A 26,629-nucleotide genomic window follows, 5' to 3' on the forward strand; every position below is an offset into this window, starting at 1 on the left:
GCGACATTGCCGATTGTTTTTTAAGTGACCGCAATATTTGAAAAAAACATTTTGTTAATAACTGTACGAATTATCGTGAAATAATTATCGCTTGCAACAACATCTCTCTCGAAACACATGGATATAATCACAAATCCGGACACAGAGATAACTACAAACATATAACCGAATCGGAGTGTAAAAATGTCGTCTGAATAATAAATAAAGCAAGCAGATGACTAGTTACGATGATTAAACGTGCTTCAAATCAAATGCGGCGTATCAGAATTCTTATCAAACCTCGCCGCCGTCGTCGCGATACGCAATCTTTTTTTAATATGTAAATTATCATGCTAATACACATGTTTTAAATGTACCTGCTACGTATTATATATAGTTATATATATATATATATATATATATATATATATATATATATATATATATATATATATATATATATATATATATATATGTATAAATATATAGATATATATATATATATCGGTATTCGATAATTTATTTTTATTTATAAATGTTCACTTTAAGAGTTATTAATATGGTGTCTTTTTAAGTCACATTAACTGACTTGGCTGATTTTCGAGACTTTGACTGATTATTTTTACAGGTGAGTTCACTTTGACCTTTATTTTTATAGAAATTTATTTTTTTTTTTTTTTATAAAAAAAAATTGTAATTTAAAAAAATTACAAGTTAAAATTATTTTTTATTTTTATGATTTATTTATTTAAAAAAAAAAAAAAAAAAATTGCTGTGTATTGGCAACACGAGCAGAGAGTGTGTTATCACACGTGAGGCGCAGGCTAGGTCAAAATTATTTTTTTTTTTAATAATTATTCTAAAAAAAAATTTATTCAGATTTTATTAAAAATTTTTTAGCGAAAAAAATTTAAATAATTTTTTTAATAAACAATTTATAATTAAAAAATTCTAAAAATTGTATTGACTTTTTAGAATTAAATTGTAAAAAATTAAGATGATAAAAGAGAAAAATTTGAATTTTTTTTTAATCAAGAAAAAAAAATTTGAATCAAGAAAAATTTGTCAAATTTTTGTTTTTTTTTTTTGGCTCAAAAATTTTTCTCTTGAATTAATTTATGATTTTTTTTTAATTTTTAGTAAAATTATTACTGATTTTCTGATAATGTTTTTTATACGCGTAATAAAAGAGAGAAATACTAGAAAAGATAAAATAATATTTACACTGCTCAGATTATCGCTCTCGTTTTGATATTATATTCTCAATAGAGTGATAGAGAGATACCGCCCCACCTTTAACTTTGAACCCTCTACATCGATTTTTCCCTACAGCATAAATGACCTACAATACCTGAACACGACATTGCTAAAATAAAAACATCCTTCTGATTGCTTTTAATATTTTATTTGCCTAAAAATAAATTTTTCGATTGACTATGTGTTTATTGCATTTCATATATATTGTATCATAAATCATAAGTAATATATGAAGGAAAAAAGTCCTTTATGACGGAAAAAAATATGATGGAAAAAAATCCACAAAAATTGAGGGATATAAAAAAAATTCTAAATTTTTGGGTGATTTTCAACGAGCTGTAACTCCGAGGAAAATGATCGTACAACGAAAAAAAAAATAGCAAATTGCAGCTCCAAGTGTCTAGTTTTCAGATATGGCCATGAAAATTTTTTATCATGTTCGGGTCTGGAGAAATCCTAAGAAAACTACAAAAAAAAATTTTCCAAATTTTTTCTCGTCTTAAAAAAAATCTACGGGCGTCAAGAAATTTTTTTCCATTGTTTCGCTGAAAAGCATTTTTAGAAAATTAAATGTCCTTCAATTTGACGTAATCAAAAAGCCTGGACGATGATTTGCCGCGGAGTTATCGTCAGTCAAAGCAAAAAAGTACTTTTTCACTTTGACAATCAATAACTCTGGAAATAATGATCGTATAGGAAATCGAAGGATGGTTTTTAAAACTACACGATATTCTCTATAAGATACCGTGAATAGCTTTTGTCAAAAAAAATTTTTTTGAATTGAAAACTTTAACTGAAAAAACGACAAAAATTCGCATAATTAAGGATATTTGGATAACTTGGTATAACTTTGGATAAAATGGATGAACAAAGGATATTGTTGGTAATTTTTCAACCTCCAAGGGTCCCCTAAAATCCCTAAAAATTTCAAATCGCTAAGATTTTTTTTTCATAGTGCCCTGAAGCTTCAAATTCTTTGTTTTTGCAAAAATCACCATTATGAACAATTTTTTTATTTTTATTCATTTATTCAACGAAAAAAAATTTTTTTTCTCAAAAATCTTTATTTTTCCAATCAAAGAGATTAATTTTTCAAGAAATTTGAAAAAATTTTTTTTTTAATTTTTTTTTCGAAAATTTTTTTTTTTCAAATTTCTCATATTTTTTCAAATATGACATTATTTAAAATTGTAAATTACTAGTGAATGAATTTTTCCGAGGTAATTTTTTCCAACTAAGCTTGAGAGGTTTTTCTATCAATACACTGTTTAACTTGAGCATAAAGCTCGATATATTTCATTGGCAGTTTTTCAATTCCGTTGTTTACAGCACAAGAGAGAACATTTATTGGCAGCTTCTCCATTTGACCAGTCAAGCTGACAGTAGTTGTTAATATCACGGGGACGCTGTTAGCTGTTATCCAGATCGCTTTTGCAGTCATCTATTAATTTTGTAAATATTTAATTTCTTGTAAAAATAAATTCGCGTTGAATGAAAATAAAAATTACTTTAGCCGCGCATGCAATGGCTTCAGGGACAGCCGTAAATCCTACATCTTCAAAACACTTGTGAGATTCTTGTTGGATATTCGTTAGATTTTCACGAATCTCCCCTGTAACTTTGAAAATACTCTCAGGAATTCCGCCTCCAAGTTCGAGCTGGTCAATAATACAAGTGCTGACGTTCATTATCGCCCCAAGTGCTATCGCATCCTTGGAGCTTGCTAGTGTCATACAATCTGAGACGTCAATTTGGCCTGAGGATCTTTCGAGCTCTTTTAATTGGTCATCAAACTAATTATATAATCAAAATAATTAAAAAATTATTATTTATTTTCTTAATAAATTTAATATAAATTTATTTTCAAAATTCTTGCTCAACAGTTGAAGATAAGGTAAAATTAAAAAGCCCTAATTATTGACAAGGGTCTAAATATTGACACCCTAAATTATTGTTGAATATATTAAATCATCTGTAATAAAAATAACTATCATATAAATTTTAATTAATTAAAAAATTGAAAAAAATTACTGTCAGTTGAAAATATTAAATATTAATTATTAAAAAAAAATAAAGTTAGCACCAGTTCATCAAACCAGCTTACGAGCGTCTATTTTCTTAACAACTTTAGTTAGAAAAGCATTTTTTTAAATGCCGAGTTTAAATTAATTTCTTCATCTAATTATATGATCTTATTTTTTTTTTTTTTTTTTTTAATTAACAATATATGAAAAATTTATAAAATTGGATAATCGAAGTTAATTGTATGCTTTATAATATTTAAATAATGGGTGTCAATAACTAGTTGATAATTTTTAAGTGTGAATCTCATATTGACAGCGCTATCACGACTTTTTTTTACTTAAACCTAAAAAATTAACTGTAAGAGTTTGAACTCTTCTGATTAAATAAATTAATTTTTATATTTTTAAAAGTAATTAATCATTTATGGAAATTATTATCAATAAACTTTAATAATAACTTTCGATAAATAAGAATAAGCAGATGATTCGACGCATGCTTAGTATAGGTGTCAATAATTGGGGCTAAGGTATGTCAATAATTAGATCAATCAGTTTTTTAACCTGTCAATAATTGGTGTATCCGGATACTCTATTAAATTATTTAAAATTAATTAGTAAATATCAGTGATTATCATTTAAAAAAAAAAAATTGATTAGTAAAAACATTACTTGAGACATTACCACAAACAAAATTCAACGATATTGATATTTAATTGCTTAAAAAAAATCAAATCATAATTTTGTCTTTTATAGTGCCAATAATTGGGGCTTTTACCTTATGATTTTTTTTTATTTTCAATATTTTAGCTAAAATTTTCAAAATATTTAAAAGTTTAATTAATAAACAAGATTTTTATTTATTAATAATAATTTTTTAAATATAATTATAACTATTACTTCTATTACCTTATCAATAAACCCGCGGATTTGATCGTAAACAACCTGCCCAGCAGATTCCGCGGTTTCTTTTAATCCAGCCGCAACCTGATTGATTTTTCTCCTCGCCGCTGTTAAACTATCGTCAAGTTGGATCTTTGCGGCGTCTATCGTCGCATCTAACTTCTGTTGAACACTTTCAAGGGGGTTTAATCCTAGTGAGTAACTTGGATCAATTGTAAGCGCGATTGACAAAACTAAAACGATTTTTAACTTCATTTTAAACAGCCAAGTTTATTTCAAGTCTGTACTGAGCGTTGATTTTATTTGAATAAAATCAAATGTCACTGAGTTTTATCGGGTGTTAAATATTTACTCAAGTTTTATTCATATGACTACTTGATTGATGCAGTATTTGCATATTAATGATGTTATTTTAACAATCAAGGTGAATTATATATTTCTTTCAGCGGATGTTCGGGTAATTTGGTATTTTTTATTTATTTTTTTAATAAATCAATTTTGTTTCTTTTAAGGCCGATAATAAATTTATTAGAAATGTATTTTTCGCGATAAATATTCAAGAAAATTTTTAGATTGCTCCCGCGACAAAAAAAAAAAATTTATTTTTAATTAAAAAATAAAATTTAAAAATTTTATTTCAAATATTTTTTTATATTTTTACTAACTACACTCCATTTTTTTAATTAATTCAAATTGTTTCAATTTTTGACCATCTGATTTTTAATCTTAAAATTCCATAAAAAATTTTATCAATTTTTTTATCTTTTTAAATTTTTTTTTTATCTCAAATATTTTCTAATTTATCGAAAATTAAAAAAAAAACACCTTTTCAGTTAGAGTGTCACATGCTTTGATCCTGAGATCATAGATGTCACTGGGACATTCATTTCTTTCAAAATGTTGTATTTTTTTAATCGAGAAATTTCCTTTAAAACGATTTTTTTTGAAATTGCAATTTTAAAATAAAATTAGAATAAAAATTTAATTTTTATTAATTTTGAAAAATATTCTTAACTCTAAATTTTTTTTATAAATTCATTGATCAAAACTAAGAATTTAATTTTAAAAAATTGCAACTAGAAAAATTAAAAAAAATTTTTTCTTTTATTAAAAAATTTTTTTTAAATCTAATAAAAATACAAGAATAATAATAATAATAAAAATAATCAGAAAAATCAAAATTTATCTGACAAATCATTTAATCAATTTTCGATTAAAAAAAAAAATTCTCAAAAATAATTTTTAATTTAAAAATATAAAATTAAATAATTTAATAATAATAAATTTTAACAAAATCTTCTAATCTAATTTCTTCTTTAAAATTTTAAATTAAAAAAAATTTTTTTTAACTAAAATAAACTCAGAACCAGCCGTACAATTTTCAATAATTTTTTCCAACCGAAAATTTCCATTAATTCTTCCTTTAACTTTCATATACTTTCGCTCCAATACCTCATTTAATTTTTTAGGCTTTAATTACATCAATAATATCTCCATAAAATTTTCTCGCGTAAAAAAAAATAAATTTTCAACCAAAAATTAATTCAAGCCTCAAACTAGCAAAATAAAAAATCCCATAATAATTATCGCATAAACACCGGGATACAAAGAAAGTCTCACCCTTCTTAAAACACATTACATCTCAAAGATTCATTGTGTCAACTTCTAGCATATATATATATATATCCATTATTTTTAACTTCTGCAGACAGGAGAGGTGAGCAAGAGGCAGAGGTGCTTATACCGGGCTCTCCAGGTCTCTTCTCTCTGTACAATACACCTACCATAAAATACATGCACACTACCACAGCCAGCAAGTACAAACTCACAGCATACTTCATACTCTTACAATAATGACAGATGTAAAACCATTTGCCGTGGCAGCTGGTTTTTATATTCCCCTCCCCGAGCTCGACTCAACTCCCAGCTCCAGTCCGATGCTACGTTAAACTGCACCATGTGACCAGAGACTCAAAGGATCAGTGTCGTCCCAACCTTATCCCTAATTCCCAAGCTTAAACTTCTCCGGTTAAACATTACCCCCCAAGTCCTCAAAATTTTAATTAAAATTCGCTAATTATTAATTTGTAATTTTATATCCTCAATCTTTGGTCCTTCTCAATCTTTAATGCGTCGCTGGAAGCTCCAAGTTCGCGTCCGGTTCTCGGGAACTCAGTTCAGTGTTTGTTGAACAGTAATTTTTTTTTTAAATAATTTTTTTATTATTTTTTATGCGAAAATTTTAATTTTTTAAGCTGGTGTGATTAAAGTAGCTTTTTAATGTTGATATTAATAAATGTACGTTGAATTTTGATGAGGTCACAGGATGTAGTTGAGTGTAACGGCAACCGTGTTATATATACATGTATGTGTTCAGTGTAAGGGTGTGTAAAGTGTGTTAAGGTATGAGAAATATTAACGGACAAAAAACGTGGGAATATTTTTAAACACAATAGTCACACAGTTTGCTATTTATTTTTATTTCAATAGTTAATAATCAGTTTTTTTTTTTTTTATTAATTATTCTTCTTGTTATTAACAAGGATTATTTATTTTTAAATTTTAAAACAATAATTAAAGTTGAGATTATTTAAGGAATAATTTTTTTATAAATTAAATTTTCTGACTTTTAATTTTAAGTCAGTAAATTTTTTAAATATTTTTGGGAGTTTTTAATTGATGTTATTTATTATTTTAAGTTTAATTATTGACAATATTTAATAATAGATGTTATTATTGTTATTTAATTATTTAAATAATTTGTATATCTTTTAATAAATTATTTTGGAGTTTTTTTTTAATTATTTTTATTATAAAAATTTTTTACAGGAAAATTTATTAAGAATATTTCTTTAATAAAGTAAATAATTATTTTTAATAGTAATGACAATAATTGTTCATAGTTTATAAAAAAGACGTATGTACATTATCTATAAATTATCTATAAACAGAATAATATTGATTATTTTAAAGAAAAATTGTAAAAAATTTGCGGAGATAATTTTTAAATAATTCTTTATGGATTAAAATTTACTCCAAGAATTTTATTAATATTAAAAAAAGCGTGTTAAATAATTTTAAAATGAACATAAGATTTTTTTTTATATAAACAATTTTAATATAATTTTTTTTATTTTTATATGAATAAAAATTAACTTGATTTTTTACAAATAATTATGATAATAATAGTAATAATAATAATAAATTTAAAAAAAAAACTTAATATTATCAAAAATTACTCCAAAATAATTTTTTTTTGCCAATAAAAAAAATCAAAATTAAATAATAAAAATAACCAAAATAAAAAAATTTTTTTTATATTTTTATATGAATTAAAGTCGACTTGATTTTTTAAAAATAATTATAATAATAACAAATTTAGAAAAAATCTGAAAATTACTCCAAAATAATTTTTTTTTCTGACAATAAAAAAAACCAAAGTAAAATAATAATAATAATTATGATAATAATACTAAAAAATAATCCAAAATAATTTTTTTTGATAATAAAAAAAATTAAAATTAAATAATAAAAATAGCCAAAATAAAAAAATTTTTTAAAAATTTTTATATGAATGAAAAATGACTCGATTTTTTACAAATAATAATAATAATAATAATAATAAATTAAAAAAAAAAAATTTAATAGTACCAAAAATTACTTCAAAATAATTTTATCTTTTGCCAATAAAAAAATCAAAATTAACTAATAAAAATACCTAAAAAAAAAAAAAAAAAAAAAAAAAAAAGATTATCAACTATTGAATTGACTGACTAAAAGTTAATAATTTTCCAGATACGAGAATGAAAAGAAGTGTTTGAAAGGAAGAATAAGTTTTTAAAAAAAGAGAGTGGTATATTTTAACGATGACTGGACTTGTACAACAACTTAACACGTACATACATCGATGAATACGTAATATATGTGAATATACGTACATATATCTGTGTGTATGTATACAGTGGACACGATTGTATCGCGGTTGACTAAACCTGAGGTTTTTTTAATATTAAATGACCGTGGACTGAATAATCAGTCGCGGTGTAGCATAAGTATCGGCAAAGTGACGTAAATTTCTTGCTCTCGGAGGAGTTTTTATTGAAAATTGGTTAACTGCAACCCAGCAAGCAACCAAGCAACCAAGCAAGCGGGAAGCAGAAATTTGAATTTAAATTTAAAATTATTCAGAAATAATTTTAGAGTTTTAAATACTCGGAGAGAAATCAAAGAGAGTTAAAGTGAGAGGCCTGTCGGTCAGGTAGAGACCGAAAGGTTTAAAGTAACAGTACTTAAGTTACGTAGATAATTATTATTACTGTTATTATTATTGTTGATGTTGCTGTGTAATCTAATAGTGAACTCTGGCTGTTGAAAAAAATTTTTGGAGGCAAATTTGCTTTTAATTTTTCGGATTTTAAATTTATTTTTTGGAATTAAGGGAATTTTTTTGGGATAAAAAGGGAAATATGAAAAATTGAGGATAAAAAATTAAATAGAGAAATGGAGAGATGGAAACTGAGTGAAGAATGCTCGTACTAAACGAGGTGAAAACATAATATAAGTGATGAGAACGATAGAACTGAGGACTTAGGGTGAATGTTTCGTGTGGGCTCGACTTTTGGTGATACTGACGCCAGTTTATTGTTGTTAATCTTTGTTTAAATCTTAGACGTTTAGATAGTTCGGTTATTTTTATTTCAAAATGGGGAATCATCCTTCGGCTCATCAGCCGCTCGAAAGAGCGACTAGTTATAGCGGAAACGCTCTCAGGTTTTCGGTATGTTTTTTTTTTTTGACATTTAATTTTTTTTATTCATAAGTTTAATTTTTAAAAATGAAAAAAAAAATTTTTTTTTTTAATAATTTTTAATATTGAAATTTTTTTTTAAATAAATAAATTGTTTATTGTTTTTAATAAAAAATTTAAGCGACTAATTTTGACTAATTTTTTTTTTTTTTTATTTTTTAGCTATTTATTTAAAAATCATTTTGTAATTTTTTTTAAAAAAAAAATATTTTTCTGATTAAAAGTTATCTAAATTTATTCAAACGTAATTTTTCCAAAAACTTATAAATATTTATTGCCAACTATAAAAATTATTTTGAATAGATTTAAATATTTTTAATATTTTTCTCGAATATTCTAATTAGTTTTTAATGATTCTAACGGATCAGTCATTAGTCATCCTTCGTAATGGATCAGCCTACTCATTATTATTTATTGTATTATTTTTTTTTTTAAATAAATATTTATTCTAAATTTTTTGTACCTTCTATACCTTAAATCAGTACAGTAAGATTATTTTTTATTACTATTTTATTTTAATAATAATAATAGTATTTTGGCCTTAAAAATTAGTGGATAAATTAAAAAATCTCTTGGAAATAATAAATAATTCCTGCGAAATTTTTAGACACCAAAAAACCTTTTTTTTAAATTAATTTTTGAATTTTTTTATTCCAAACAAATTTTTGTCCCTAAAAAAATTATTTTTCGCATCTTTTTTATTTATTTAAGAGTCTAAAGTTGCAGAATTTGGAAAACAATCTTGTTCTAAAAAAATTGCTCAAATTTTCGCGCCTAAAAAATTTTTTTTCTTGGATTTTATTTTCTTGACTGTTTTTGAGAAAAAATTATCTTTGGTCGGTAACTATTTTTACTTTATTCAAACGAGAGTTTTTACTTAAAATTTATCTTTAAAGAGGGAATTTTAAAAGGGAAGGGAAAATTACTATTTTAAACTTTTGAAAACTATGGATAAATTCTTTAACTTAATTTTTTGACTTTAAATTCAAATTTTGAATAAAGAATGAGAAATAAGGCAAAATTGAAAAGAATATTTTTTATAGAAAATAAAATTTTCTATAAAAAATGTCTGATATAATTTTTTCGTATCTTAAATATTCAACCCAGAATTTTGAATTTAAAGTTGCGCATTCATAAATTCACCAAACAAGATTTTTATTTTCTAATATTCTCGATAAAAAAAAAAATTTTCCCAACAAAAACTTCAATAAAAAATTTTTTTGTAACAAAATAATTAACAACTTAATTATGTCTTTAAAGATAATTACTTAACTTAGTTAAAAGACTAAACAATAACAAATATAAACCTAAAAAAATATAAAAAACTGAGTCAGCGCTTGAACAATATAATAAAATTCCGATGCTGCAGAGCCGGTTAGTTTTGTTTACCCACACTGTTAAAAGCAATCTTTCATTTATATATTTATATATTTATATATATATATATATTTATCCACACATAAATAATAACAATAACAATATTGGGTTTGCAATATTGTACTAGCTTTCTCACATGCATAGTACACCTGTCGCACGCCTTGACACACCAAGTGAAAGGATTTAACTCAACTCCATGCTATACTCTAGTGCATTACTCCATTCTTAAGTTAACTTTACTTATATTGTACATTGTACTGATAGGTACTGGTTAAAAAATTAATTTTTTACACGACTATCAAATATGCAATATTTATTAAAAAGTTTGTCTAGAAATATTTGTTGCCTTTTTTTTTATTTTTATAAGAGACAAATTGAAATTTTTTTAAACTTTTCCGAAGAATATAATTTTATTTATTTATTTACTTATTGTAGAAGAGAGAAAGATCCTCGCCAGCTAACACTAACAGCAGACGAATGGATCGTCTAAGGAGAAGCTTTCGTGACAGTTTCAGACGGAGGAAAGACACTCATATCCCGGAATCTAGTAAACCACATCAATGGCAGGCGGATGAAAGTGCTGTGCGTTCTGCAACGTGTGCCTTTCATGTTAAGGTAAATAATAAAATTTTTGTTTTTATTTGGAAGAAATTTATAAAAAATTTTTATAGAAAATTCAATAAAAAAATCGAAAAAATTCTTCAGAAAGAAAATTGGTAAATTTTAAAGAGGACTGAAGTTTTGGGTGAAAGATTGAAAGAGAAAAGGAATTTTTATTTTACAAAATGGCGGAGAAATTATTTATAAACTGTATAGTAATTTTACTAATTAAATGTTTGCTATTTCAGTACTTAGGATGCGTGGAAGTATTCGAATCAAGGGGGATGCAAGTTTGCGAGGAAGCACTCAAAGTATTAAGGGTAATTTAAATTACAATTAACTAACTTTCTTGGTTCTAATGCTCAGTTATTTATCCAATAACTTTTCTATTGATTTATTACCTACTAATCAATAATTTTACAGAATTCGAGAAGAAGACCAGTGAGAGCAATATTACACGTATCTGGAGACGGGTTAAGAGTCGTCGAAGACGAGACCAAGGGGTTGATCGTCGACCAAACGATTGAAAAAGTATCTTTTTGCGCACCGGATCGTAACCATGACAAAGGGTTTAGTTATATTTGTCGCGATGGTACTACGAGAAGGTGGATGTGCCATGGTTTTTTGGCGCTTAAAGAATCGGTAAATATTTATTATTATTATTATCCTTTAAATTAAAATACATGAAAGTCTTTAAGTTAGTCATAGGTCGAAACTCGCAAAAAACGGGCCACAATTCATTATTGGTCAAAATTAAGGCGCGCGCGAAGCGCGCTATTCAAATTTCTAGTTATTACTTGAATTCCTAAAATTATAAGTTTATTAAGAAAAATTGCTGATTTGAGATAAGTTAAAGGACCACCCAGTACTTGAATAGACTTTTCAAATTGTTGTAATACAAAATCCGTATATTTGTTATGAATAATATACGCATGCTATAATTATCCAATGATAATTATGATAATAATGATTCATATTTTTTGCAAAAACATAAACTATAATTTTTATATTAAATTTTAGCGTCTAACTATACCTCCAAATTTTCAAAGCGGTACCCAGAACTTGAACAACCTGGTCCGTATAATTTTAGCAGCACTCTAATCTCTAATAGGTTTATAGACTAATGATCAGCACTGTGATTTGTATTAATTACTGTAAATTAAATAAATTTTATAGCTAAAAATTATTGTAATTAAAAATTATGAACGTTTTAAATTGAATTTTTTATAATTGAAAATTTGCTTTGTCATTCATAAAAAATTTAATTAAAAAATTAAATATAAATATTTCTCATTTTTAAATGAAGATATTAAATATCCATAGTATTATTTTTAATATTATTTAATAATATGTTAAAATTCTTTTGATATTTCAATAAAACGTTGAAAATTTTAGCTGTGCCTATTGTCATATATTTTATTAGTTCAACTAATAATTAATTGTTCAACTACTACTTCTTTGATAGTCTATCTTAAAAACATTGTCAAAATACAAATATTAAATTATTTTTGTTATTTTGCGCTTCAATAAATTCAAAATTATTTATATTTTCATGAAAATTATTAATTTCAACTAATAATTTTAATTACATTTTTTTTGTATTAAAAGAAGGGTCAAATACGTTTTACAGTGAAACTTGTTTAACTATTGCAAAGAAAAAAAAAATTTACTTGATTCAAGTAAATAGTTTTGAAGAATTTAATTTTCTTGATTTGAGTAATAAAATTTTTAAACTAAAAAAATTTGACATGATTCAAAAATTTTTTGTTTTGATCCAAGACAATAAAACTCTTCAAAATTATTTTTTGGTTTAAGAATTTTTCTCTTGATTCAAGTTAATTTTTTTTTTCTGTGTAGAAATTAAAAAAGAAATATTAACTTGTTATTCTGTTTATTTATCGGTAAATAAAAATTTTCTTTGCTAAAAAAATCATTCAAAAAATTATTAAAAAAAAAAATTATCTCAAGTATTCCAAATTTTGTCAAAAAATTACCAAAATTGAAAGAAAATTAATAAAAAAAAAATATTGAATTACTTTTCTTCAAGGGGGTAGTCTAGATGCTTGAATTTAAGGTAATTTTTGAAGTGAAAAATAGACAATCATGGATTCTTTGGCTTACGGCCAACGTTAGCCTTGAATAATTTTTAAAAGATTAAATTTATCAAAAAATCATAAGAGACTTTTTTTCTAGTTCGTTTAAAAAGCATTTTTTTTTTGTTTTATTTATTTAAAATCCCAACTTGATTATAAATTAAAATAAATCTAATTTTCAGGGTGAAAGATTAAGCCACGCAGTGGGCTGCGCGTTTGCGGCTTGCCTGGAACGGAAGCAACGTCGCGACAAGGAATGCGGGGTCACGATGACGTTTGACTCAAAGACGTCAACGTTTACGCGGAGCGGAAGTTTTCGACAGCCGAGTTTGACGGAAAAATTACAAGATAGCAGAGAACGAGCGGTTGGTAAGTACCTCATTAATCTTCATCATTAATCATTAGAGATGTAGTGTAATTAATTACGTAATTACATCGGTGTATTATTTATTAAAATTACTGACTATTTACTTGATTGCAAAGATGTCGTCCCGTCAACACCGACGTCAGCAGTCGCTAAGCAGGTATACAACCCGTTCGCGATCGAGAGACCTCATGCCACACCCTCGATGCTCGAGAGACAGGGCTCTTTTCGCGGATTCACTCAGCTGAACCAGGCCTCACCCTTCAAGAGGCAGCACAGTCTCAGGGTCAATGAGCTTCCTAGCAATTTGGAACGCACACGGAGTCACAGTCTTGAACCCACTGATTTTTCCAGGCTTCCTACTAGCCTTGGTGGGACTTTGCCCCACGGGATCATTGGGATCAAGCCGCCTGGTAATTTTTTTTTATTAGATGTTTTGATTAAATTTTTTTCTACAAAATTTTTTACACAAAAAAAAAAAATAGAAAAAAAATTTGTGATGATAAATGATAAATATACTTAGAGCAAATTCATTAATTATCTTTACAAAATTTGTCAAGTTGAAAAAACAAAACAATTTGTTACGTCACTAAATTAATTTGTGGTCCTGACAACAATAATTTTATTAGAACAAAATAATTTAGCTATTTTTACTCTGGTTATTTTGTTGGAAAAAATAGTTGTAAAATTCTGCACTGATAGAAAAATTTTTTTTTATATTTAAAAAAAAGGAAACAATTTTGGGAGTTAGTGAGTGAAATTTATTTAAAAAAAAAAAAAAAATAATTTTGAACTCGAAAAAAAAAAATTTAAAAATAATAATTTTTGAAAAATCTCACTAAATTTACAAAGTTCATAAAAATTTTTTTTTTAGTCAAATAAAATAAATAATAAGTAGTATAAAAATAGAACTAAGCTAAATTCTCAAGGTATTAAAATATAAAATTTAAAATCTTAATTTAACAATTATAATTACAGACAAATTAAAAAAAAAAAATTATTTTACAAAAATTAATTCTAGTAAAAAATTACAAAAAAACAGAATTTTGTAAATTTGAAATTTTAATAAATTTTCTGAGTAATTTTAAACTCAATGTAAAAAATAACACAGTCATCGTAATATTTTTTAAAAATTGAATTAAATTTACAAACATAAAACTTATTAAAATTTTTTTCCGGGGTAGATAAAATCAATAATAAGTAGTACAAAAATAGAACTCGACTAAAATCTTTAAGCTATTAAAAAAAAAAATTTTAAGACTTAAAGTAACATAAAAAAATACAAAAAGTATAAATAATTACAAAATTACAAATTTTTTTAACATCATAGGATTTAATAAATATTTATTAACAGCTAATAAATTATTTATTAAATGTTAATAAATATTTGGTGACAGTTAACAAATATTTATTAACAGTCAATAAGAAATTTATTAACTGTTAATAAATATTTGTTAATAATTAATAAATACTTATTAACTATTAATAAATGTACTTTCCTCCCAAATAAATATTTATTGAATGTTAAAAAATATTTATTAAAATTTAATAAATTAAATAATTGTCTAAATAAATTAAATTATTAATATTTAATAAATCCTTCTATCAGTGTTCTAACAAATTAATTTTGTTGCTGTAACAAAGTGACTTTTTAGGCAAAAATATTTGTAAAATTCAGAGAAATTTTTCTCTAAAATTGTCATTAAATTTACAATTTACAATTTTATTTATTATTGTTACAATTTAAAAATCCTGGATATGGTTAAATATTTATTGAATGTTAAAAAATATTTATTAAAATTTAATAAATTACATTTTTTAACTGAAAAGTAATTTATAAAATTTCTAATAAAAAAAAAATCTTTCCAGTGAGTCCAATACCAGAAGTGCAACCATCAACAGGAAGCGAGATATCAGCAATGTGTCATCAACTTTCGCAGGGTCTCTCGCTTTTGTCTAGCAACGATGACTTTGGCGGTCCTCCATCTCTGTCCTCGCTGCACTCAGTCTCTAAAAATTTGTTCGGCAATACAAATCAAGCTCAAGGTCAGTCTAACTTGCCTATCTTGCTGATAATTCTTGACTAAAATTTATTACAATAAAAATAATGATAATTACAGGAGTTACGAGCAGTAATTCGCTAGACGACATGAAACTATCAAACGGGCCCAGTATTAACAACAATATCAACAAAAACAACAACAACAACAACAACAACAATAACAACATCAACAACATAAACGAGGACGAGTCAATGGATGTAGCTATTAACGACATAACTTGGAACGAATCATCGCAAATTACCTTAACGAATCATCAACGATTGACGCCGATCCTCAACTCTAGTTGCAACCTGAGCCCAGTTCTTGTCAAGACATCTTCCCGCCCAGTTTCATCGGCTGGTCCGACTGAGTCTGCTATCGATAGATCTACTGATACTTCCATGACCAGTCATCAGTCTTTTGGGGTTAATAATTCTTTGACTAGTTCTGTTGCGAGTGACAGAATGGAGGTAATGCATCATTTTTTTTTTTTAAATCTACGTAAAATTTAAAATTGAAAAAGAAAGTCTTGGAAATTTTTTAAAATTTATTTTTTGGGCCTGAAACTTTAATATGGTCTCAGATATTTGAACTGTGGGTTTTTTTTTTTTATTCGTTTGAAAAATGTTTTTTGGAAATTTTTAAAAAAAGAAATTATTTTTTTTTAATTTTATAAGTTATTAAATATCACTCACCAAAAATCAGGATAATTTGTGTGCTGCAACAGATAAGAAAATAAAATTCATTAATTTTAATATTTTATTTGCAATTAATTGTAATTACTAAATAATTATTCTAACTAAAATTCTAGGTCTTAAAAATCCTGTTAATTAATTGGAATTCTATTACTAAAAAAAAAAAAAAAAAAAAAAAAAAAAAAATTTACTTGATCTGTTAAGATTCTATTAATTTAATATTCCATTAATCTTAAGTTCTACTATTAATAGAAAATTCTATTAATGCATTAAAAATCTATTATTATTCCACTACTCTAGAAGTCTATTTAAATTCTATTATTAATAAAAAAAATTCATTTAATTATTTAATATTCTATGATTGATAGAAAATTTTATTGATAAAATTTTCCATTAATCCAATACTCAATTAGTCTATTAAAATTTCATTATTAATAGAATATCTAATTAACTAATTTTAATCCCAATATTAGTGGAAATCTTTCATCAATTCATTGGAATTCTATTAATTTTATAAAAATTCTATTAATCTAATAAAATTCCATTTTTAATGGAAAATTAAATTAACTCATTTAAATCCCAATATTAATGTAAATCGTCCATCAATTCATTGGAATTCTATTAATTATAAAAAAAATTCCATTAATATTCTAATATTAATGGAAAATTCTATTAATCTATTAAAATTCCATTATTAATAAAATATCTAGTTAATTAATTTTTATCCCAATATTAGTGGAAATCTTCCATCAATTCATTAGAATTCTATTAATTATAGAAAAATTCCATTAATCTATTAAAATTCCATTATTAATGGAAAATTGGATTAATTTATTTAAATCCCAATATTAATAGAAATTCTTCATCAATTTTGTTGAAATTCTATTATTTAGAAAAAAAATTCCATTAATATTTTAATATTAATGGAAAATTAGATTAACTAATTTAAATCCCAATATTAATAAAAATCCTCCATCAATTTATTGAAATTCCATTAATTAGAGAAAAATTCCATTAATATTCTAATGTTAATATAAAATTCTATTAATCTATTAAAATTCCATTATTAATTGAAATCGTCCTTTAATTTATTGGAATTCCATTTTTTAGAGAAAAATTTTTCTAGTATTAGAATGTTAATAGAAAATTCCATTAATCTATGATAACTTGATAATTAATGGAAAATCCATTTAAATTTTAAAATTAATAGAATTTTCCATTAATTTTTTAGAATTTAATTAATATTAAAAAAATTCTATTACTTCATAAAAAAGGCAATAGTTGAAAATAAATTTTGTTTTTTTTAGACGCAGTCAGTGATAAGTACAAGCAGCGCAACAACAAGTGGAATATCAGAGTTACCACGACCGGAGCAGTGGCTGGGAACAGTAACAGGACTAGTATCAGCAGCATCACAATCCTCGGGTTCTGGAATAATTTCTACAGTTCCATCAGTTCCAAAAGTTCCGATTCCACCCCGTCGTGCACCGCTCCTTCACGCCCGAGCCCACTCGCTAGGATCATCAATAATGCCGAGCACAATATCGACCCGCTCTGGGATAATAACGACGGACCCTTTCGACGCGGGATGGGCTGAATTAGCAGCTCCGGATCTTACCAAATCTTCCGGAAGTACCGCAACCACAACAAATCCCTTTATTGTTCCCAATCCATCGCAGACCTTTCAGGTGCAATTGTAGCAATCCTTATGGTAATTATTGTTAATTAATCGGTTGCTTAATTGGTGGATTTAAATTAATTAAATTAAATTAAATACTAGTGCTTACCAATTGATAATGCTGAAAATTATTAATTATATGTGTAGATTGCACATTACGCACCAATTATTAAGTAATATACTATTTAATTCAAATATTAATTCCCTAGTCTTAGTAGGCGCACTATTTTTGTGCGATGCTCGACGTACTTTGTTTTTTATTATTTAATAATAATTATGGGAACTATTTTTATAGTTTCTACTCTAGTTACTTTTATTTTATCTGTACTTGTTGGTGTACTTAGAGATTGAGTATTAAAAAATTTATTAAATTAATGGTGGGAAGAAAGATGAGGGAGTTGTTTTTTTCAATTGTTGGAATTTTTAATTGCCAATTTTTTTTTTTCAACTTGAACGATTCAATTTTTTATTTTTTAAATTTAATTTAGTCGATTGTTTAAATTATTTTTATGAAATGTTTTTAAATAATTTAAATTCAATTAAAAAGAAAATTATTTTGATTTTTTAAACCAATTTTTAATTGACAAAAAATTTAATTATTTAAATTTTGAAAAAAAATTTTTTTTTTAATAAATTTTTTACAATTATCGAAAAATTTTTTTTAATTTTAATTGATCAATTTTTCAGAAATTTAATTATTCAAAAATTTAATTAAAAATTTTAATTCTTAAAAGTTGATCAATTTTTTTTTTTTTTTTAATAAATTTAATGATAAAAAAAATTGTCTAAACAATCGACTAAAAATCAATCTTAAAATCTCAAGCTGATCAAAAAATATTAAATAAAAATACAAATTACTCAAAACGAAAAAAAAATAAGTGAAACAATTGAAAAAAAAAAAAATTCCCATAGAAAAATTGAATGACTTAATTTGTCAATTAAAAAAAATAACTAAAGAAAGTAATTTTATTTTTTTGACAATTGTATATACGAAAGAATGGATTAACATATTTAAAACATAGCATTTATAGAAACTTATCTTTTAATTGATTATTAATTATTGTGTACTTTAATTATAATTGTAATGGAATCTTAATTATAAATTGACAGCCGTTAACTGAGCCAAAATGTTTTCTATATATTTGCACTTTGTTAATAGAATTCACTAACTAAGTAAATGATTGTTATTACCACAGTAATATTTATATGCAATGCACAATATATAAATATATTAACATTCCATGAATATTTAATTGGATATTTTGTAAATAAGTTTCTTTAAAAGAAAGAAGAGTTAGAGAGAGAGAGAGAGAAAATGATTTTTTAAACAATATATCAGTAAACGGCAGATGAGAAAATACACTATTGTTTAGACAGGCTTCGAGTACTTAAAACTGTGTACTTAAAAAAATGGTGAAGTGCGTGAATATCCCGACAAAATGGCCGTCCATTAAAAAGGTTAGCTTGAGTCAGGAAAAAAATATTTTAGGCTAAAAAAAAATTATTTAAGGAAAAAGCCCTAATTATTGACAATATTAGAGACAAAATTATGATTTGATTTTTTTTAAGCAATTAAATATCAATATCGTTGAATTTTGTTTGTGGTAATATCTCAAGTGTTTGTTTTTACTAATCAATTTTTTTTTTTTAAATGATAATCACTGATATTTACTAATTAATTTTAAATAATTTAATAGAGTATCCGGATACACCAATTATTGACAGGTTAAAAAACTCATTGATCTAATTGTTGACACCTATACTGCGCATGCGTCGAATCATCTGCTTATTCTTATTTATCGAAAGTTATTATTAAAGTTTATTAATAATAATTTCCATAAATGATTAATTACTTTTAAAAATATAAAAATTAATTTATTTAATCAGAAGAATTCAAACTCTTACAGTTAATTTTTTAGGTTTAAGTAAAAAAAAGGCGTGATAGCGCTGTCAATATGAGATTCACACTTAAAAATTATCAACTAGTTATTGACACCCATTTATTTAAATATTATAAAGCATACAATTAATTTCGATTATTCAATTTTATAAATTTTTCATATATTGTTAATTAAAAAAAAAAAAAAAAAAAGATCATATAATTAGATGAAGAAATTAATTTAAACTCGGCATTTAAAAAAAATCCTTTTCTAACCAAAGTTGTTAAGAAAATAGACGCCCGTAAGCTGGTTTGATGAACTGGTGCTAACTTTATTTTTTTTTAATAATTAATATTTAATATTTTCAACTGACAGTAATTTTTTTCAATTTTTTAATTAATTAAAATTTATATGATAGTTATTTTTATTGCAGATGATTTAATATATTCAACAATAATTTAGGGTATCAATATTTAGACCCTTGTCAATAATTAGGGCTTTTATCTTACTTGATTAGAAAATTTTTTTTACGTAAATCAAGATATCTAAACTCGTCAAAAATATTTTTTTATTTCAGAAAAATTTTTTTTTCAATTTTTTCCGAAGATATTTTGTCTGGGGATATTAATGCACGTAACCACTTAAAATATACATACACTTATTGATATATATGTTTATTTATGATCTATGATCTATAAATAAATATGTATGAGTATACTCATTGAAACACTTGAACTATTATTAAAAACAGTTGGTAATTTTTTTATTTTTTATTAATATATACATATATATATATATGTGCTGATGATAAGTCATAATTATTTTATTTTAGTACTCTTAAATTTAATTCGGTCAGTCCCTCGATTTGTTTTTATTAATTTATTATTAACCCGCCAGGTTTTTTATTCGAATTTCAAATTCTCAAAATTTTTGTTACGATTTTTGTTATCATTTTAATAAAAAAAAAAAAAGTGATTTTTAATTGAATTATTTTTTTTTAATGAACCAAATTTATGATTTTATGTGAATTATGATTATTATTTATTAATTAGTAAGATAAAGGTAAAAAATTAATTTTATTCACTGAGAAAAATTTTTAAATGATTTAATTTTTTTAGTAAAAACAAAAAATAATTATTTAAAAATTTTTCAAATTTTGACAGCATCATTTTTTAATCAAAAAATATAAAAAAAAATTTTCCGACTTAAAAATGTTTTGTAAGAAATAAAATTACATAGATAAAATATTTTTTTTTTACTTACATAACATTTTTGTTTAAAAAATAAATTATCAAGGTCGGCAGAAAAAAAATTTGAGCGACCTTTGAGCAACAATAGACATTGTAAATAATAATAATAATAATAATAATAATAATAATAACAATATTTGTGCCTGAATAAAAATAGTGATCCGCACACTTAAATTCTCAAGCTTATCCTTGATTTAAAACCAAACTCGAGGGTTTTTTTTCTCAAAGCAAGCGATCAAAAATTGTTGTAATCTTTGTTAATTACCACAAAAAATAAAATTGTGTAAATAAAAGTTAAAACAATAATATAAAATTGTATGTTGAATTGTTTTTTCATAATTTCTCCAAAAAATTTGATTTAGAAATTTTTTAAGGGCTAGAATTTTTGAACGCGTCGTTTGATTTTGATTTGCTCGGCGGCATTCAACGCAATTTTTTAAGTACAAAAATTGTTTGTTTTGAGTCGATGGATTGAAGAATTTAAAAGTTATCTAAAAAAAAAAAAAAAAAACGAGTATTTAGAAATTTTTTAATGGCTAGAATTTTTGAACTTGTCGTTCGATTTTGACTTGCTTGGCGGCATTCGACTTAGTTTTTCAAGTACAAAAAAGTGTCGCTGATGTCTGGAGTTGATTAGTCAAATATTTTGAAAGTTATTTAGAAAAAACTTAAAAAAAATGTATTTTTGGTTTTTATTTTTTGAATTTCTTTGAAAGGGCTCTGGCGATTGACTTTAAAATCTAATCAGATCGAAGTCTCAATGAACACTTTAGAACGCCGTGTCGGTCATCTCGATCGGTTGATTCGTTCTAAAGATATCCTACGGCAAAATTTTATTTACATACATACACACGGCCGGACGTCCAGTCGGGAATAGTCGGAACAGCTTCCTAAGATCTCAAAACCTCGAGATCTCATGAAAAACTCTTATTCTCAAAATTCCACCGAAATCAATAACTCGGTATTTTTAAAAAAAATTAATTTTCAAAGCGGGAAGTTTAAAAATGTCAAAGTTCTTGGAAAAACTAGTGGTAAAAAATGAAATAACTTTATTATCGAAATATCTTTCTCAAGTTTCTAATTTTTTATTGGAAATAAATTAATAAAAGTCGTAACTTTGAATAACTGGATAATAAAGTAGAATAGGTTTTATCGGTGTAATAAGTAGAGTATAAAAAAAATCAAGTATATATAAATTAATACATCTATTTATGTATTAAAATTTTCCAGTTTAATTAATTTTTCTTAAAGTTGTACTCGTAGATAAAAAAATCTTCCACCTCATAAATTAGGAATTATATAAAAATATTAAATGATTATTGAAAAAAAAAAAAAAAAAAAAGATTTGATGAAAATTCTTATTCTCAAAATTGAACCGAAATCAATAACTTTCTACTTTTTAAAAAATTATCCATTTCCAAACCGGGAAGTTAATATTTCCTGTCTTTTACATCCCCACTTTTGGTAAAAAAGGTCCAAAAGCTAAAGATGGAGAGAAGGAGAAGCGTAAAGTGTCAGGAGCGTTGATTAAATTGTTTTTTTTATTTTTCTTTTGGGTTTTATGAAAATAATTTCGTTCACAATTTGCTTTTGCTTTTGTTCCTCATCTCCGGGTGGGAGTGGGAGGAAGAAGAAGGGAGTACGCATGCGTAAGAGGGTTAGATCGGTGAAGGTTATTGATTTACAAGTGCTCACTCTCGCAGGGCTCCAGACTAGACAGTCAAAATCATTCAATAACAGATTAAATCTTTTTAACAAACCCCCGAGTCCTCTGAGCCTTAATGTAGTCCGAGTCAGTTTTATAATTTTTTTATCATTATTTTTTTTTTTCTACTGTACTGTTATTATCAGCACAGAAGGCTCTTTCTGCCGATTAATTTTTTTCCATTATAGCCGTGTCACTAGAGAACATCTTTGAGTTAATTAGCATGCAAGGACGAGCCTGTTTGCCTCTGTTATGCAACGCCAGGCAAAACCCCCTCGATCTATTTATACAAATGCTCTCTTTACTTGCAAACTTTTTAATATAAAATCTTCCTTCAGAGTTACTGGCGATTTTATAACTTATTACTTTTATTTGAGTCGTAATATTAGACGAAGATTTATAGGAAAAATTTTGGAAGTTTTTTTATTAAATATACTGAGAAAAAAATTATATAAATAGAGATGTGAAATTTAATGTCATATTAAAAAAAAAAAAAACTGTTGCATTTACAAGATTGATATAAAAAAAATTTGTTTTATTAAATAATAAATTTTGTTAAATTGCACTATATTTACTTAAATATGTTACACTCATCAAGAGCTTTCATTTGAGTACCCATATGCATTTTCATATATTTTTCATATATACATATATATATATATATATATATATATATATATAAATATATGAAATATATGAAAAATTAATGTGGGTACTCAAATGAAAGGTCTTAAAAAGTGTAATGTCGGGATGAGCTTATATTTTTAAAATTGTCAATAGTTCACGAGATATCTGTTAAATTCTACTGGACTTAAATATTAATATTTTTAAAAATATAAACTCATCCTGATGTTACACTCATCAAGAGCTTTCATTTGAGTACCCACACGCATTTTTTATATATTTTTCATATATACATATTTATATAATATATATAAATATATGAAAAATTGATGTGGGTACTCAAGTGAAAGGTCTTGATGAGTATAATGTCGGGATGAGTTTATATCTTTAAAAATGTCAATAGGTCTCAAGATACAAGGTAATTCCATAATTATGTATCTAGAGATAAAATATAAATTTTGGAGCTATTTCTTAATTATTAAATAGTAAATTTAATAATTTTTAATGTAATTTTGAAAAGACTTTTTTGCCCTGTTACAAGGAAAAAAAATATTTTTAAGAGTTTTATCGTCTTTATTAAATTAAAAAAATTTTTGTTCAATAAATTTTTTTTGATTTCAGTAAATTTTACTCGAATAAATTTTTTCTTTACTAAAAAAAAAGAAGCCTGCATTTTTTAAATATCTAAAAAAAAAATACTGTCCAACAAAATTTATTCTTCGACACAATTTACAATTCTACAACTAAAAAAAATCTCAAAAGCTCCAATAATAATTTTTTTTACACCAAAATCTCGTAAAAATTAAAGTTAGGTGAGAAATAGTTAATAAAAAAAAAACTGTAGCCTTAACACGATGCACACCCAGAGTATCTGCATTATTGCGATACAGTTGTGCACTAATGGGGGCGGAGGTATGATAAATTAGTCGGGCTTTCATAAACATTTAACAGCTGCTGCCGGGAACAGCAACAGAACAGAACACTATACCTAACAGAACAGAACAGCGCCAGCTTCCACTCGTGATTTCCATCCGCGTATACGTCAAAACTCAAAACGTATGTATGTAATACGTACACAACCCATCTATTTTTATTTTTTGCTATTTTTATTATTATTATTATTGTTATGAATTTCGCTAACATAACAACTCGTTATCCGAATCCATATAAACAATAATGACGGATGGAATAAACATGTTGGGTATTTTTTTTTCTCTTTTCATTAATGAAAGATGAATTTAAATAATTAAATTTAAAATTTGTTGAGGCATGTCGATGTAATATCGATTACTCGGCAAGTTAATAATTTAAAATAGACCCGTGCCGACGAATTGAAACAAAGAGAGTAACTGGTATATATATATATATATATATATATATATATATATATATATATATATATATATATATATATATATATATGTTGATAGTGTACTACGTGGTTTTATATATATTGTATATACACATATATGTAGTCGGTTAATACAAGATTCACCTTATAAATAATTTGTGTTATAGGCAACTATTGATTTGCCTCGTGATATTCCCTGGATACAAAATATACATTCTATACGGTTGTCTATATTATAACAGACAGTGATAACTGACGTATTGTTATCATTTCAATCTTTTTTTTTCTTTAGCTTCTTTGTTCGTCTATTCTTCTTTTTATTTTTGCTTTGATGAAAATTTTTTAGACGGATAATTTCTTGATTTTTTGCAAGAAAATTTTACATTTATTAATTATTAATAATTTAATTTATTTAAAGACAATTATTTAATTTTTTAACATTCAATAAATATTTATTTGGGAGGAAAGTACATTTATTAATAGTTAATAAGTATTTATTAATTATTAACAAATATTTATTAACAGTTAATAAATATTTTGTGGAGTTAATTTGTTTCGCTTGCAATGTCATATGATATAAAGATTGTTTATAAACAAAAATCATCTTTATAAATTATTTGCATTAATTATATTACATTATAATAACGTTTATTGTAAAATACCAAATTTTATCTTAGCTCAAAATTATCTTTTATATTTTTAAATATTAAAAAGATTAATTTATTTAGTGAATTTAATTATTATCATAGATTCCAGCTATAGAGTTTTAAAAAGTGTCAAAAGAAAATTGCTATTTTTGCTTTTTATTTTAAATAAATATTCCTTAACAGTTAACAAATATTCATTAACCTTTAATAAATATTTATTAACAGTTAATAAATTTCTTATTGACTGTTAATAAATATTTATTAAATCCTATGATGTTAAAAAAATTTGTAATTTTGTAATTATTTATACTTTTTGTATTTTTTTATGTTACTTTAAGTCTTAAAATTTTTTTTTTTGATAGCTTAAAGATTTTAGTCGAGTTCTATTTTTGTACTACTTATTATTGATTTTATCTACCCCGGAAAAAAATTTTAATAAGTTTTATGTTTGTAAATTTAATTCAATTTTTAAAAAATATTACGATGACTGTGTTATTTTTTACATTGAGTTTAAAATTACTCAGAAAATTTATTAAAATTTCAAATTTACAAAATTCTGTTTTTTTGTAATTTTTTACTAGAATTAATTTTATTAAAATAATTTTTTTTTTTTTAATTTGTCTGTAATTATAATTGTTAAATTAAGTTTTTAAATTTTATATTTTAATACCTTGAGAATATTAGCTTAGTTCTATTTTTATACTACTTATTATTGATTTTATTTGACTAAGAAAAAAATTTTATGAACTTTGTAAATTTAGTGAGATTTTTCAAAAATTATTATTATTTTTTAATTTTTTTTTTTTTCGAGTTCAAAATTATTTTTTTTTTTAAAATAAATTTCACTCACTAACTCCCAAAATTGTTTCCTTTTTTTTAAATATTAAAAAAAAAAATTTTTTTTTTAATTTTAGTTCTAATTGATTTTTTAAAAAATCCCAAATTTATTTTTAGTTGTCTGAATTTTTAATTTTTTCAAAACAAAATTACAAAATTTAAAAAATAAATTTTTGGAGCAATTTTTTTTTAAATAAAATAAAATTCTTCTAATAAAAAAATTTATTTTAAGCAGCAAAATTTTTTTAAAAAATTGAGAAATTTTTTAAAATCAACCAAAAAAATTAGCCGTAAATTTTTCTCAAAAATAATGAAAAAAAAAAAAAAAAAAAAATAGGTCTACAATTTAAAATTCTCCAGTTATTTTTCACTTACTCTTAATAGTAGCAGAGTTCGATCAATATTTCATTAAAATTTCATGATTATTTTTTAGTGAAGATAAATTGGAAGTTAATGAAATATTTTGCTAACGAATTTTTTATTATAAGCTTTTATACCAGCGTACATTTGTACTCTCGA

The 26,629-nt window shown here is 24.4% G+C and overlaps 2 protein-coding genes across 5 annotated transcripts; one reads left to right on the forward strand and one right to left on the reverse strand.

Annotated features, from left to right (window-relative positions):
- Numb (NUMB endocytic adaptor protein) lies at positions 1-17,932 on the forward strand. Of its 4 annotated transcripts, none has more exons than XM_074259767.1 (10): positions 1-352; positions 529-607; positions 10,780-10,959; positions 11,193-11,264; positions 11,368-11,586; positions 13,220-13,406; positions 13,521-13,814; positions 15,271-15,447; positions 15,522-15,913; positions 17,446-17,932. In XM_074259767.1, the coding sequence occupies exons 3-10, from the start codon at positions 10,822-10,824 to the stop codon at positions 17,836-17,838; spliced, it is 1,872 nt and encodes a 623-aa protein (XP_074115868.1). In that variant the 5' UTR covers positions 1-352; positions 529-607; positions 10,780-10,821; the 3' UTR covers positions 17,839-17,932. The 4 variants fall into 4 exon arrangements, with proteins under 4 accessions (XP_074115868.1, XP_074115867.1, XP_074115869.1 ...); XM_074259766.1 differs by having other exon boundaries at positions 1-319; XM_074259764.1 differs by lacking the exons at positions 1-352; positions 529-607 and adding exons at positions 6,134-6,563; positions 7,956-8,937.
- On the reverse strand, positions 2,244-4,459 carry LOC141537989 (uncharacterized). Its single transcript, XM_074259222.1, has 3 exons — positions 4,167-4,459; positions 2,745-3,029; positions 2,244-2,677 (listed from the first exon to the last, which is right to left on the reverse strand). Exons 1-3 carry the CDS (start codon positions 4,413-4,415, stop codon positions 2,471-2,473), a joined length of 741 nt encoding a protein of 246 aa, XP_074115323.1. The 5' UTR covers positions 4,416-4,459; the 3' UTR covers positions 2,244-2,470.
- Positions 17,933-26,629: the final 8,697 nt, after the last annotated feature.

Source organism: Cotesia typhae, unplaced genomic scaffold (genome assembly GCF_013202065.1).
Source record: "Cotesia typhae breed Kobodo isofemale line unplaced genomic scaffold, CoteBio_Ctyphae contig_20, whole genome shotgun sequence".
NCBI lineage: Eukaryota > Metazoa > Arthropoda > Insecta > Hymenoptera > Braconidae > Cotesia > Cotesia typhae.

Coding starts and splice junctions, on each gene's coding strand:
- LOC141537989 (XM_074259222.1), bottom strand. CDS start 4,415: ATGAAGTTAAAAATCGTTTTAGTTTTGTCAATCGCGCTTACAATTGAT. Junction 3,030..4,166: donor TCCGCGGGTTTATTGATAAG/GTAATAGAAGTA, acceptor TTATATAATTAG/TTTGATGACCAATTAAAAGA. Junction 2,678..2,744: donor CCATTGCATGCGCGGCTAAA/GTAATTTTTATT, acceptor CAAAATTAATAG/ATGACTGCAAAAGCGATCTG.
- Numb (XM_074259764.1), top strand. CDS start 8,863: ATGGGGAATCATCCTTCGGCTCATCAGCCGCTCGAAAGAGCGACTAGT. Junction 8,938..10,779: donor GAAACGCTCTCAGGTTTTCG/GTATGTTTTTTT, acceptor TACTTATTGTAG/AAGAGAGAAAGATCCTCGCC. Junction 13,815..15,270: donor CATTGGGATCAAGCCGCCTG/GTAATTTTTTTT, acceptor AAATCTTTCCAG/TGAGTCCAATACCAGAAGTG.